Source organism: Balaenoptera acutorostrata, chromosome 9 (genome assembly GCF_949987535.1).
Source record: "Balaenoptera acutorostrata chromosome 9, mBalAcu1.1, whole genome shotgun sequence".
Lineage (NCBI taxonomy): Eukaryota > Metazoa > Chordata > Mammalia > Artiodactyla > Balaenopteridae > Balaenoptera > Balaenoptera acutorostrata.
In genome coordinates, this window is record NC_080072.1 from 42259728 (window position 1) to 42274019 (window position 14292).

Genomic DNA, 14292 nt, shown 5'->3' on the forward strand with positions numbered 1-14292 from the left:
ACTCAGTAGAAAATGGACTGGAGTGAGTTAAATACCATACAGGAGGGTGACCTGTCGGGAAATGATGGTTATACGGCAGAGAGAGGACAGAAGGCTGAACTAAGGCAGTGACATGGGAAAGGAAGAAGTGGGTGGTCTGGGAGGGAGATGAGAAGATACGAGGGTGAAGGAGGGAAAGGAGCAAGGCTGGCTCCTGGGTCTCTGGTCTGTGTGACTGGTGCTGCCCTGACTGAGATAGGAAACCCATCCAGGAAGGAGTTAGTTTTCATTTTGCTTGGTTTCATGGTGATGCACGATGACAAGTGGGATACGCGAGGCCACAGCGGAAGCGGGGTCTAGGCCCTACAGAGGGGTCCCTCAGAGAGGCCCCACACCTTCCCAGAGAGGAGAGCAGGCCTGGTGAACCCGGCACAGCCCTGCCACAAGCCGGTCCACTCCCAGCCGCCGTCACTGTGCCGCCACATAATGAGATGTTCTTCTCAATTTTGGAGCCCGGGGACTGTGGATCCTTACGGTTTGGACTGCGTTAGTGCTGAGCATCCCATAATTGCACAGCTCATCAGAGTCTCTGTCATTAGCTCTCTGGTTCTCCGGGCTCCACCTTTCCTACTGCATTTGCTGGTTGACCCCAACATAAAAATGTCTGGTTAAACAGGGCAGCTCTCGCTGTGCAGCAGGCTCTGCCTGCTGTCCCTGCACCTCGCAACTCCCAGTGGTTCAGCCATCCTCAGCCGTGAACTTGGAGCTGCCATCTCACTATACATGAAATCTTTCCGTTGCAAGTACAGATGATCTGATTTCTCATACAAAGGAAGGAATTGAAAACTGAGGTCAAAGCAGATGGACTGGCAGTGAGTCACACGCCCTTCATGGTGGAAACCACCACCGTCAGGAGCCTGTAGGGTCTCCAGCCAAGGAGCTGGAGGGGCCAGGGGCCAGGACCAGGGTTGGATTTCCTCTGTTTCCATGGTGAGCTGGAATCTGAGCCTGATGCTGGGAAGATGTCCCCTTGCCTGTGGGGCAGGGAGGGCATTCCAGACAGTGAATGGGGCTCACGGGAGCCCTGTCCAGTACCCAGAAGAGCCCCTGAGAGAAGTAGATGTCTACTCCCCAAGTCACCCTGCTCCTTGCTCCCTGATGGTGGCTTTCCTGGACATCTGGAAGGAGGTGACTAAGCCCCCAAATCTGGGTTTTCTGGAGCCTGGCAGATTCCAAACACAAAGCCAGATGTAACCACAATCATCTCCACATACCAGGATACTGGTCGGATAAATTATTTTAAGCTGGAATTATCCAGGGTGGAGTTGGGGTGGGGGAAGGGAGGAGTATAGTCTTATACTAAGGTATTACAGTATGAAAAAAATGGGCTCCCTAAAATATGTCTAAAATCAGAAGGAATTAACTACCCACACAGAAAGCAGAGAGAATTACAAACAATAGAGCACCTCTTGGCACCAAGAACTCTCTCCTTCAGCCCTCACAGTGGTTTGATGGTTGGCAATTACCAACCCATTTTACAGATGTAGAAACTGAGGCTTAGAGGCATTACTTAGCTTGTCTAAGACCTCATTGTTAATAGTCATAATAAAGTTAAAATTGATTAAGTGCTTATTACTTTCTGGACAATGTGCTAAATGCTAGAACGAATCTTAATGCTTACTTAACCCTCAAAACAATCCCATGAGGGTCACATAACTGAGATTTGGGAGGTGAAGTGACCTGGCCAAGGTCTCATGGTAGATAAGTGGAAACAAGAATCAATGCAGTCTGAGACCAGAACCTTGGTCTTACATAAATGCTATGTTCTTTAATGGTCTTCAGCAATTTAGCTGATATTCACACCCTCAAATCCACAGCTGGGGCTCTTTCTCCTATGCTGGACTTCCCTTATCTGATTATCAATGTCTTTTTAAAGATGGTGATCATTTAAAGACTACAGTATGTCTAGTCATTTTTCAAACTCTTGCCTTATTTCTTTTGGGGAGAGAACAGGGTGTATGTTATTTAAATTCAGGACAGAACTACTGGCCCACTGGCCCCATCATCACAGATCTCTGACGAGTTTGCACCAGAAGTACTGCCAGAGTGGGAAGCCAGGGAGACCGTGCAGAGTGGGGAGTGACCCTCTCAGGACTCTGGCTGCAAAGGGTCCCCCCACCCCTTCACTGTCTCTGCCCTGCCTCGGCTCTTGCCACTTAGATTGCCCTCCTCATTCTTCAAAGCCCATCACTGGGGGAAGGTAACTGTGCCTGACCCTTCAGATGCCAAAGGGAACAATTCTTCCCAGTTCAGCAGACCCATGTCCTGGTCCCCAGTTGCTGGTACCAGTTCCTCATTGCCAGATAATCCTGCTGGCCTGGCATCCAGAGTTCCCCAAAACATTGGGGGTCATTAGTTTATGGAAATCTCTGCCTACATTACTGTTGGCTCATTTTAACTTCTTTTCACTCAGAATGAAACTTTAATTATTCCTTCAAAATCTGGAATTTGTATTTCTCTACCTTACTCTATTCCACCTGCTGTGTGAAGTGGAGAGTTTTCTGAAAGAATACATTTCTATGCCAAGAACACTTGGTAATGGCCTCCAAACTTTACTGAGCACCCCAGTGGGCCAAGGTATTGGGCTAGGTGTTGGGATTATAAAGAAGAGATGGTAAGAATATGATCTCCAAGAGGGCAGGACCTTCTATTACAGTGAGACATAATCTCTCCACCTAGCACAGCACCTGACACATCATAGGCACTCAATAAACATTTACTGAATGAATAAATGAATGATTGTAAATAAGCAATTATGGTTCAGTATGCTCCATATGGCGTTTTGAAGTAAGAAGAAAGAATTTTGGGAGCACAGAAAGGATGTTCAGCTCAAACTAGGGTATCTGAGAAAGCTTCCCACGCCAACGCTGGAAGGATGCCTTCAAGTTCACCAGGAGAAGAAGCAGAGTTGGATAGGATTTCAGACAGAAGAAACAACATGTGCAAAGCAGTGGAGGCGAGGAACCACATGTTGGGAAGATGGCAAGTTGCTAAGAGTAGTCAGAGGGGTGGAATGAATTCAGTCAAAACTAAGAACTTCAAATCAAGAAGCACGTTGGAGTGCTAGGTTTCGTGGATTTATCTGTACTATAACTTAGCAAAGCAGGGCGCACTATCCCCTCCCCTGGAGAAGAGCACTTCTCCAGGCTGTACCATGGGGCTTCCATAAAACCTGAACAGGGCACACCCTCAAATGCTGGAAGGGGCTCCCAAACTAAAATGTCTTACAATTTCCATCCCAGGTACAAGGCCAACACTAAACCTCTTCATGAGTTTCATTGGAAGGAATAAGACCCTGTTTGTTTTGGTCAATGAGATTCTTTCATAGCCCTGAGGCACTAAAGTGGGATACTTTTGTCAAGAAAAGGGAAGACTATCCAAAAGTCACTCACAGACTTCTAGAAGTTAGAGCTAAAAGGGTCCCTGGGGAAACTTTTGCCTACCTCCTCATTCTCAGAGTAAGAAACTGAAGCTCAGAAAGGGAAAAGGATTGTCTGAGAACACACAGCATGTTAGCGTAGAGCCAGGGCTGGGAAGGAAGGAAGAGAGGAAGGAAGACAGGATGGAAGGAAGGCCAGCCTCTGGTCCCTGGTTGCTTCTCCCCACTACAGTGTGCTCTCCTGTAAGACATTTAATGACAAAATTGCAGAGACATTTTTTCCAATGAATTAAAACCAAAGATTAAAAATATTTCTGAATCACTATTCTTTAGAAGAAAAAATAATGTCTCTCCAACTGTCTGACTCCTTCAACCCATTAAATCTCTGGCTTCCATTCAGAAACAGTATTTAAATTAATCAAGGTAAAACTCTAGCTTATCCTTTCCCTCCAAGCGGCACTTTTCTACCGTAAAGAATGAGAATAGCTTGCTGGAGACAAACAGAGGAGTGTCTTGGAGAAAGGAACAAAATCCAAGCTATGGAATTAAATTTCTCACAGTCACCTGAAACTCCTCAGCTGCTAGTCAGTTTTCAAACATTTATTAAACATTTATTCATTCAACAACCAGTTTTTGAGTTCCTTTTGTGTGCATTTTAACCAAAGGAGCACAAATATGAGTCAGAAATGACTTTGGCCCTCAGGACATTTATTACTGAGTAGGAAGGATGACATTTACATAACTCATTATAGTACTACTCACAGCCTGGCCCAGAGTAAGTTCTTAGCCTGAAGTAAATTTCATTCAAATGAACGAGTGAATGAATGAAATTGATATCTATTACAGATCATTGCTAACGAGAAGATTCCACTGGGGCTAGGACACAGAGCTGCCAGAATTTACTGGAGGCTAGGAGGGAGATTAAACTTAAGAAACAGAGCCCAGGAAAGGCAGGACTCCGCAAAGGGCAGGAAGGGGCCTGAAGAGTATTATGGCAGCTCCATTTCCCTCTCTGCGCCTCAATTTCCCTATCTTATAATGCAGGGAGCTCTGAGGAAACTTCCAGCAACAACATTGAATACCTCTATGATCCCAGTTCCCGGCACCATAAGGGAATTTAAATCCAACCTCTCCTCTTAAAAATATCTATTGAATCATTGTCCCTCTGCCTTTACAAGGTCACGTCCTGTGTTTCTGTGGATTTCTCTTGGGAGATGGGAGAAGGAAGGGAATTTGATTCTAGCTTTGATTAGCCTTCCTTTCGCTTTAAACAACAGAAAAATATCCAATTATCCCATTGACAATTACAGTCTGCACATTTCACCGCAGGCGCAGAAAGCAGCCCAGCAGCAGAAAACCAGCCACAGACCAAGGGTGTACACATGCAAGCCATTATCTACTTGGAGACGGGCTGGGCTGCAATGGCCCCACTGGCTCAGGGAAGCTGGGTGGGTCCTCGCCAGCAGGCCAGGGGCAACCCAGGAGGCCGCCGGCCACTAGCTGCAGCTGCATCCAGCCCTGGCTCGTCTCAGACTCCAGGCTGAACAGAAACATTGTGAGAAAGCGATTCCCTCACAGTGAGACACCCCAAATAAAAGCCTCAGGTTGTATACTTGCTACAAAACCAGGCCTGATCAAGTCAAGAGATAAAGTAGTGAGTTCCACAAGGGAAGGGACCACACCGCATTTGGTCACAATCATGTCCTTAAGCACACAAGCCCCATACAAAGCACATGATCTGCACTCAATACATATTTTGAGAAATTATGTGGAAGGCTAGTAAATAAACGACTACCTGAATGAGTGAATGATTTGCTTGTGCAATGCCCTCAAGAACATCGTGGAAAAGACAGCCAGGATAGAATGCTGGCCGGCACTCATGTTCAAGCACCGTCTGGCAACATGTACCTCTGCTCTGATCCTTGTCAGCCTTTCCTGGACAAGTAGGTGACTTAACCTCCTCAAGCCTCATTTCCTCATGGGATGGATGTTGTATGTGCCCCTCAGATTCCCCCTCAAGGAAGGACTTGCTGTCCCCAGCTGGCAGGCCCCCCAGATACTGCCTCAGAGCCACCTAACCTGAGGTCATGCCTGCCCACACACTCCAATGACAGATCAAGGTGGGATATGAAGGTTCTGGCCAATGAACAACTCTGATCCCAAAGGTCCCTGTGAGGTCAGCTGAGTCGTCATCAAGCAGGCATCACAGCTCCCCAGCTCCCCAGCTCCCCCTGCCCAGGCCTGCTTCCTTCCTCTCCCTTCCACAGGTGTTGATCCCAAAGGCACTCCCTAATAACCATCTTGAAATCTCAACTCCACCTCAATGGCTGCTTCCCAGAGGACCTAAACTATGGCTCCCTCATTAGCAAAATAGAGATAATAATACACAAGGGCTATCGTGAGGACTGAGTTGCTATGTGTAAAAGCATCCAGCTTTTAGCAAATGCTGGATGAGAGTGAGCCAACTTTGTCATGGGGGTTAGTGAAGCCCAGCCCTTTCATCAGTATTCCCACCCTCACTGGCAGGAAACCAGAGAGAAAATGTCAGTGTCCCAGCTTGATCTGTGGGTAAGAGAAGTAGTGGAAGAAAGGAGAGAAGAAAGGAGAGAAGGAAGGAAGGAAGGAAGGGAGGGAGGGAGAGGGAGGACATGTCTGGATGTGGCCCTGCGTGCATCCCTCAGACTGGCCCCCAGCCCACCCTGCAGGAATCTCTCCATAGAGAGAGTCAGATCAAAGGACTGGGCCATCAGGATCCCTGCAGAAGATGAGGGCTACGCTGCGATGGTGGAAAGCACAACCCTGGGAGCAGGCAGACAGGTGGCAACACCCAGACCACCATGGCTGGGTCCCAGCACCACTACCACCCAGCCCAGAGCCAATGGAGGGAATCAATGTACCAGACACAAAGATGGGAGACCAGAGACGCAAGAAGAAAGCAAAGATCAGCTAGAGACACAGCAGCTACAGTCTCCTGCTACCCGGAGTGCTGATCCCCTGTCCCCTTCAATCCCACCAATAAGTCCGTGAACCTCCAGGGAAGTATCTGAACCTGAGCTTGCGAGGGTTTCCACTGCTGAGGGAGGGAGGGAGGAGGGGTGTATTAGTGTTACAGGCATGGCCTGGTGACGTGTGGGTTGGCACGCCGAGGCCTAGAGAGACCTTCCTTCCTGGACCCCAGCACTTACACGACCTTTTAAAGCACTTATGACTGACACCCTGTTACAGACAATAAAGCTGGTGCTCCGACAGGTTAGGCGGCAGCCAAGGTCACACAGCTGACAGGAAGTGGAGCTGGGATTTGAGCCCAAGTCTGATTCCAAGGCCTATATGCTTTCAGCCACTTAGAGTTCCCACATTAAAGTTTCCACGAGTAGGGTTTTGTTCTTTGGCTTGTCTGTTTTATTATTATTAAATACGAAAACCTCCCAGGAGATTCAGACACAGTCAGTGTTGAGAGACCTATCACACACCCTCCTATCGCCCACACCAATTCAGCTCAGGATCCCAACGCGTGGCCTCAGACTCAGTTGCCCCCTGCCCTCTGTTCTCTTCCAGGAGCCTGCACCTAGAAAAGCCCTATTTGATGTTATTTACCCGTAAGGATCTCAAATACCAAAGGCCTAACCCATATGATTCACCCAGGCTGTGAGATGATCCCACACAACTTGACCATATTTATTTATTTTGTACATTGAGATGAACAATGGCACTCCAGAGTGAAATTCAGCCTCAGTGGAACACAAAGGAAAGAAGTCAATTATCCAGCATTAATTATTTATCTGGAGACAATAACCACGGTGCTATTCCCCACGAGAGAGGCCTCTACAGCTTGGAACAAGAGGAAAGAAGAGGTGGTTGCTATTGTCTGCCCATAATGTGGCATCAGATTGGACAAATGAACCCCTCTGACATCCTGTAAATACACATGAGCCTCCGCTGTGAATGTCGCTCATGCACAGGCTTCTAGAACACAGACGATTAATAGGGTGGTAGAGGATTAATAGGATTCTATTCCCCCAATGTCCTGGGGAGGTCTGCCCTGCCAATGCCAGGCTATGACTATATTAAAGGAAATACCACCTTCTCTCTGCAGCCTGCTTTGCTCTAACAGAATTGTAAGGTTGAAGACATTCTAAACAAACATTTTTTTTTGCAGGTTGCAGTGTTCGTGGAATCATATTAGTCTGGTGTTTTCCTCCCAAGGTATTTACTGTACAATATCAGTTAAAAAACCTGTCCTGACTCCAAAAGGATAATGATCTGATTCCTAAATCATTTTTATGTAATTTAACTTTCTTTTATCTTCAAAAATTCTGAGGAGCTTGGAAGAGAGAGATCAGTGGTTCCCAGGGGCTGAAAGAGTGTCAGGATGTGATCTACCTTGGCTCCGTATTTTCTAGTCCGGGGACTTACTCTTTATTTAAAGAAGAAGTTAACGTTGATTGAGCAGTTTCTATGTTTCAGGCAGGTGATTTATATATCTTTATACATCTTTATAAAGTCTCATCACAACCCGATGATGTAAGTATAAATATCTCCATTTCATAGATCAATAAACTGAAGCCCGAGGTCACAGCTAATAAGTAGCAGAACCAAGAATCAAGTTTGGGTGGAGGAGTGGGTCCCAACTCCTAACCACTGTCCTAAACAGCCCTGTGATGACAGCTTCCCCACCCCCAGCACAGCCTCTGGTCTGACCATCCCAACACCCATGAGTTCTGTGGAGGTGTCCCAAAGCCCTACTGCCACAGCTGCTGCTGCCCATCTGGATACACAGTTTCCAACCTACTACCTGGGCAGGACAGGCGATGGAAAGACTAAGATTCCTCTTCATCTAGAACGGTTCCACTCTTTTCTGATTATAAAATAATACTCAAAAATCAAACAAACAATATAGAAACGAATGACGTAAATAAGTTGAAACCCCCTGCAATTCAGGTGAGGGGTTAGTAGAGATGAGATGGTAGTGGTACCATAATATATTTAAAGCAAAACACTACATAACAAAACAACGATTTAACGGCCTTGCAAGGGCTACTTGGATTCTGCTGCCTCGAAACATCCCCATCAAAATGTCTGAGCAAGAAATGAAGGGCTAAGTTTGAGCCTTGAGCACTCAAACTGCAAAGTTCCTCCATAGATCAAACCTGCATTAGAGTGACCAACCATCCCAGTTTGCCCAGGACCGAGGAGTTTCCAGGCACACAGGAATCTCAGTGCCAAAATCAGACAGTCCCAGGCAAACCGGGACAGTTGGTCCTCATAGATTTGCTGCCCTGGTGCCTCCACTTTTGCTTCTGTCTCAGGGCTCCAGGACCAGTCATGTCAGATCTATACCTGCTTCCCCATCCCTTTCACCTGTGTGAAGGCAGCTCTAGAGCCTCAGGTCTTTCCATCTCAGCTCATCATCCAGGCCTCACCTGCTGTTCAGTGTTATTCCTCCCTCCCCCTCCCCACACTGCCCAGCTCAGGGCAACAAGTGTTTGCCAAGGATCAGCTCTGTGCCCACTCCTCTCCCTGGTGCTCTGGGAGAAAGCCACCTAATGGTAGGCTGACCTCTTCCAAGAGGCTCAGAGAGGCCACTTCCCCCAGTGGCTCCAGCCTCCTGGCCCTGGCCGGATCCAGAGGTGCCTCTGGGGTCCCCTATCTTAGCAGCACACTTCACTTGACTCTTTGCTTCATTGTCTGCCTGGATCTTAAACTAGCCCCTTGGGGCAGGATGTGGCTGACTCCTCTGTGCCCCAGGGCCCAGTTCCGTTTTTATTTGCTGAGTGACTGTGGCATCCCCGATACCTTGTCCTAAGCCTCCTCCCCAGCACAGTGCACAGAGAGAAGGGGCCACCTGCAAACCTCAGGATCCTGGGGCTGGGCCTCAGCCAGAGTCCAGATGGGGCAGGCCTGGCCCTGAGACACAGCAGTGGGACTTACCGCTGACCCGGCAGGGGCACGGAGTCCAGGTGGCGGCCTCCAGGCAGCGCCATCATGTTGACGCCAATCTGCAGCAAAGCCTGCCCACAGCGGTCGGGGCCCTGGAAAGAGAAGGCAGGATGGGGTCAACGAGGGCCCGCCGAGTGAGGAGGTGCAATCATTTTCTCTCCCAAATCCTGGCCACAGGGAGTCATCTCAGGTGTGGAGGGAAGGCCCCCGGCCCTCTGCTGTTTGAACCAGTTTATACTCCACTATCCTCACACAAGCGATGCAGGACTCAGATCTGATCTTGATTCTAAGCCCCTAGCCCACTATGAACCCCTAGAATCTTTTCTTATGTCTCATGGCCCAACACGTACCTAACCCATTTTGCTTTGCACCAAATATTGGGACACATAGACTAGAAAATATTGCATAGGACATACTTATACTTAAAAAGTTTAGAGTTTACCTGAAATTCACATTTTACTGGGCATCCTGTATTATTAGCTAAATCTGGCAACTCTCTATGCTAATTCCCTAACTATCAATATATACTGTCATAGTACTAGGTTCTTCACTTTGCTTATGCCTGGGAAATGTGACCCTGTAATGGGCATGGTGGTTGCTTCCCCAAATCCATTCCACTTTATATGATGTAATTTCACCCAAACTGCCAGGAATTGGTTTAGGAATAGGCATGTAACTCAATTAAAGCCAATGAGCCATGACAGAATTGCTTCTAGGAAAAGTTAACTTTGTCCTTAACTGCAAGTCAGCCACAAGATGAGATAGTATCCCTCCCATTGGACCTGAACAAGGAACCACGTTGCTCCATTGCTGCTAGAGACCACCTTGCAATCAAGAGGGGACCCAGCTGGAGAAGAAAGCAGGCACACAGAGGAAAAAAACCTGCATTCTTGATCACTGAGCCACTGAATCAACCAGTGCTGAGTCTGGCCCACCTCTGGGCTTCCTAGTATGTAAAATAATAAAGTTCTTGTCTAAGTGAGGATTTTGGTTTAGTATACCCAAAAGCAGCCTAACTGATAAAGGTGATCCAGGTTCCGGGGCCTCCAATCCCAGCACTGAGCACCCACTTGGCTTGCCTGTGCCTCATAGGTTAGACCAAGACAACAGTGTTCTTCTTCCTCCATAAAATCAGCTGCCCACCTGTTTGTCTCCTGCCTCCCCATCCCATCCCCATTCTTCCCTCTCTGCCACCTCTTTCTCCAAGCCAATGAAGAAGCCCTCCTTGAAGAAAATGGAGATTCTGTCACCTTTGCCTGGGTAAAGCAATAGTCAAGAGATGGTTGTCTGTCACTTGTCATATCCTGAGCTTGAGGACAGCAGATTTCAAGACATTCAGAGAAACCACAAGTATGAACTTGTGGGAGGATACAGCTGAGGAGGGCAGCAATTCAAGCCCAGAAAAATTAAACTCTTACACTATGATTAAAAGTGACCCTTATGAGAAAAGAACGGAGGAGGACTTTAATTAATAGTGATGTGGCTGGACATAAAGTACCCCTTGTGATGCTTGGAATAAAAGACAAAAAAAGTGAATCTCAAAAGTATAGGGAGGAAGAAGCCCAGAATAAACTAGGGGTTTAGATCATTCCAGAGACTCACTGTCACTTCCTGTTCCCTGCTCTGCAGACCCCACTATACTGTGAGACCCTGGAGGGCGGGGACCACTTGGTTCCAAGGGCTGGGCACTTAGCAAACACTCGATATGTCTATAGAAATAATGAGTGGAATGAATTTTTAATACATTTATGTTGAGCCCTAATTCTTCATCTGCAACTGAGAATAATAGTATCTGTTTTACAGGGCTATTATAACAATGACATAAGATCAGGAATGCAGAAGTGTCAGGCCAGATTGAGAGCTAAATAAATAGTTATTATTATGTCCTGAGAGTCTGCGGTGTGTTCAGCCCCGTGGTCAGCTTTGCCAGGGGAGATGCAGAAAATTAGATACAGCATATAAAGCACCTAGCACAATAACAGTGCCCCACGAGGCCTCTTTATCATCAGGAGTATCACGATTTTTATTACTTTCATTACTTTCATTATTGAGAAGGTATATTTTTGGAACCCAGTGAGTCAGCAGCCTGAAAAGAATGGCACAAAAGAAAAAAGCTAGAAACAACAAGATGAGGTATTTGTTCCGTTTTCAATGTGTTTGATGAAAGAACCAAAAAGGGAAATACCACCATCTCAGAGTGAATGCTTTGACGTGATCAGAGCTCAGTGAGCAAGCAGATCTTATTTTAGCTCCATCTTCATCATGGAGAAGAAAGGGGGCAGAGCAAAAAGGTTGAAGAGGGAATAAGCTTAAGGCAAGTGACAGTAAGGAAAGTTTAAGGACACAGGAAGTTCCAAGGCCCTTTAAAGTGTGAACAAGTTAGGATTCTGTGAGCACACCCTAGAATATTGGAGGACCTCCTGGATCTGATCAAGTCGTATCTGAGGGGCCCCGAGAAAGGGTCCCTGAATGCAGGAGAATATCCTGATTTTCCAAGAGGTAGATTCCAGAAACACATCTTGGTGACCACGAAATTCTAGAACAGATTCCTAATCACTGGCCTGTGAGCCGGTCAGGGAGAAGCCAGCTAGAACCCAGATGGAACAAATCATGCTCAAACAATTTCTTCCTTTTCATTAGCAACCGCTGGGCTCTCAGCTGAGGGGGATGCAATAAACCTAATATATCTTGATTTTGTTAAAACATCCGGCTGAGATGTCCTCATTCCTCCATTTCATCCACAGCTTCCCAGCAGTTAGGCCAGTTGGAGGCTGCCTGCTAACAAAACCTTGGTTCATGTGATTGCACGTGTTCCCAGAGGCTGGAGAGCCCTCTTGGGGACATCTGGGCTGCACGTGTATCACTGCCCTAGGCACAGACTGTATTATTTATGCCTCTTTCCCTCAATGGGACAAAATCCTGGATGTCTGAAACCCCATCTTGCTCAGTGTGGGACTGTGCACCTACGTGGCTGAAGCCGGGATTGTGAATCAGATTAGCTCTCAGAGGAGCCACAGGTCCTATTCACTGGGCATGGGGAACAGGTAAGAGGGAAAATCTGGAAGGTGAGATAGGGACTACCAAGAGTTTATCTGGCTGATGTTATAAAAATGCAAATAATAATAATAATAATTGCTAATATTTTTTGAGTGTGTACTATGTGCCAGGCACTGTTCTAAATGCTTCGTATAGTATTAACTCATTTAATACTATCATCATCCCCTTGTTGCGGATGAGACCTCTGAAATTCAGTGGAACTACGTGCACTGCCCCAGATCACACAGCTAGTAGGTGACAGAGGACTGGTATCCAGGTTTTATGATCAGAGGGGAGATGAGGTGCTGGAGCAGGTGAAGATGATAAGAGCAACAGAAGTGACACAGGTCCAGCATTTGCTAACAGGAAGCCTGACTCCGTTCCATGGGGGCAACACCCAGCCTCTACCCTTCACACACAGCTGAGCCCTCTTCCCTCTCACCAGCACCTCCCACTGCTCCCACCTCCGAAACCACGAGTCCTCCAGCTTCATTAAGTGTAGGACCTCAGTGACACGGCCAGAGGACAGAACAGTGCTCAAAAAATGAAGCATCCAAACACTGCACCCAAATGGTGGGAGGAAGAGGGGCACAGACAGTGGGGGCATCTCTCCTGTTGCTCATTGGTTGGTTCCTTTGGTGAGTCGTAAGGACAGAGTTATGGGTCCTAAAGGGATCAGGGGATGGGAAGCCACAGTCCCAGCTAAAGCCTGAAGTGTCACCAGCTTTCGAAGTGAGAGAGCGGCATGGACATATATACACTACCAAATGTAAAATAGATAGCTAGTGGGAAGCAGCCGCATAGCACAGGGAGATCAGCTTGGTGCTTTGTGACCACCTAGAGGGGTGGGATGGGGAGGGTGAGAGGGAGACGCAAGAGGGAGGAGATAGGGGGATATATGTATATGTAGAGCTGATTTACTTTATTATAAAGCAGAAACTAACACACCATCGTAAAGCAATTATACTCCAGTAAAGATGTTAAAAATAAATAAATAAATAAATAAAGTGTCACCAGCTTTGTAGAGAGACCTGTTTCAAGCGTGCTGGGTGGCTGCCCCCTCCCACTGCCCTAAGCCAGACTCATCCTATTGAGCAGAGAGAGTAGAACCCCTCCAAAGCTGCTCAGCGTGTCAGGAAACCAAGAATGAATTCAAGGTAACCCCTCTGCCCCATGCCATCTGTCCTCGCTGGTATTGCAGAATGAACTTGAATTTTGGAGTCTGGTAGATCTGGATTCAAATCCTGATTCTGTGCCTGATAAGTACATGACCCTAGGAAAAGCATCAGCCCTCATGAATGTGGTTTCTCTGATTATACCTGCCTCCTAGGAGCCTCATGAGCATTAAATGAGATCACTCATAAAACTCCCTTATAGATTAATATAATATAATATAATTCAATGTAATATATCATGCACTTGGCACGTGCTAGCCTCAAAGTGGGAGTATACTTCCTCATGGAAGGAAGAGCTGAGAAATATGTCTCAGGCAGAGATGCTACCTTGCCCCTGAGAGAGGTGAAAAGGACACCTGCAGGCGTAGCAGGAAAGAGGAAACTCCATCACCTCCACCCGCAGCCCAAGGGCCTTCCTAATTCATTGGAAATCCTACCCCGGAGTTGGCAGCCTGGGTTCTGCAGGGCTCTCGGCTGTGTCTCCCCACCAGGAGTGGCTCGTTTACAAGAAGGACTTGAAGCCTTAAGTGTCTCTGATTTAATTCAATGCCTGCTGGGACAACTGCTCATTTCTGCTCCTGCATCCCATTAGAGGCAGCCCTTGCTCACCTCCGTTTGGCTAAGGAGCCAGCTTGGGCTCTGGTGGAAATGAAGGCTATTTACAGTAAATTATTCAATTAGAACCAGGAGCAAGGGCAGCTTCTGCCGTTGTCTAATGGGCCAATC

General features: G+C 47.2%; 1 protein-coding gene across 4 annotated transcripts in view; it reads right to left on the reverse strand.

Annotated features, from left to right (window-relative positions):
* Window positions 1-14292, reverse strand: part of INSC (INSC spindle orientation adaptor protein) — a 128119-nt gene that overhangs the window by 79095 nt on the left and 34732 nt on the right. For all 4 annotated transcript variants that reach the window (XM_057553072.1, XM_007174881.2, XM_057553073.1 and 1 more), the window contains exon 2: window positions 9347-9447. In XM_057553072.1, coding sequence (XP_057409055.1) covers window positions 9347-9447 — 101 coding nt within the window. The remainder of the gene's footprint in view (window positions 1-9346; window positions 9448-14292) is intronic.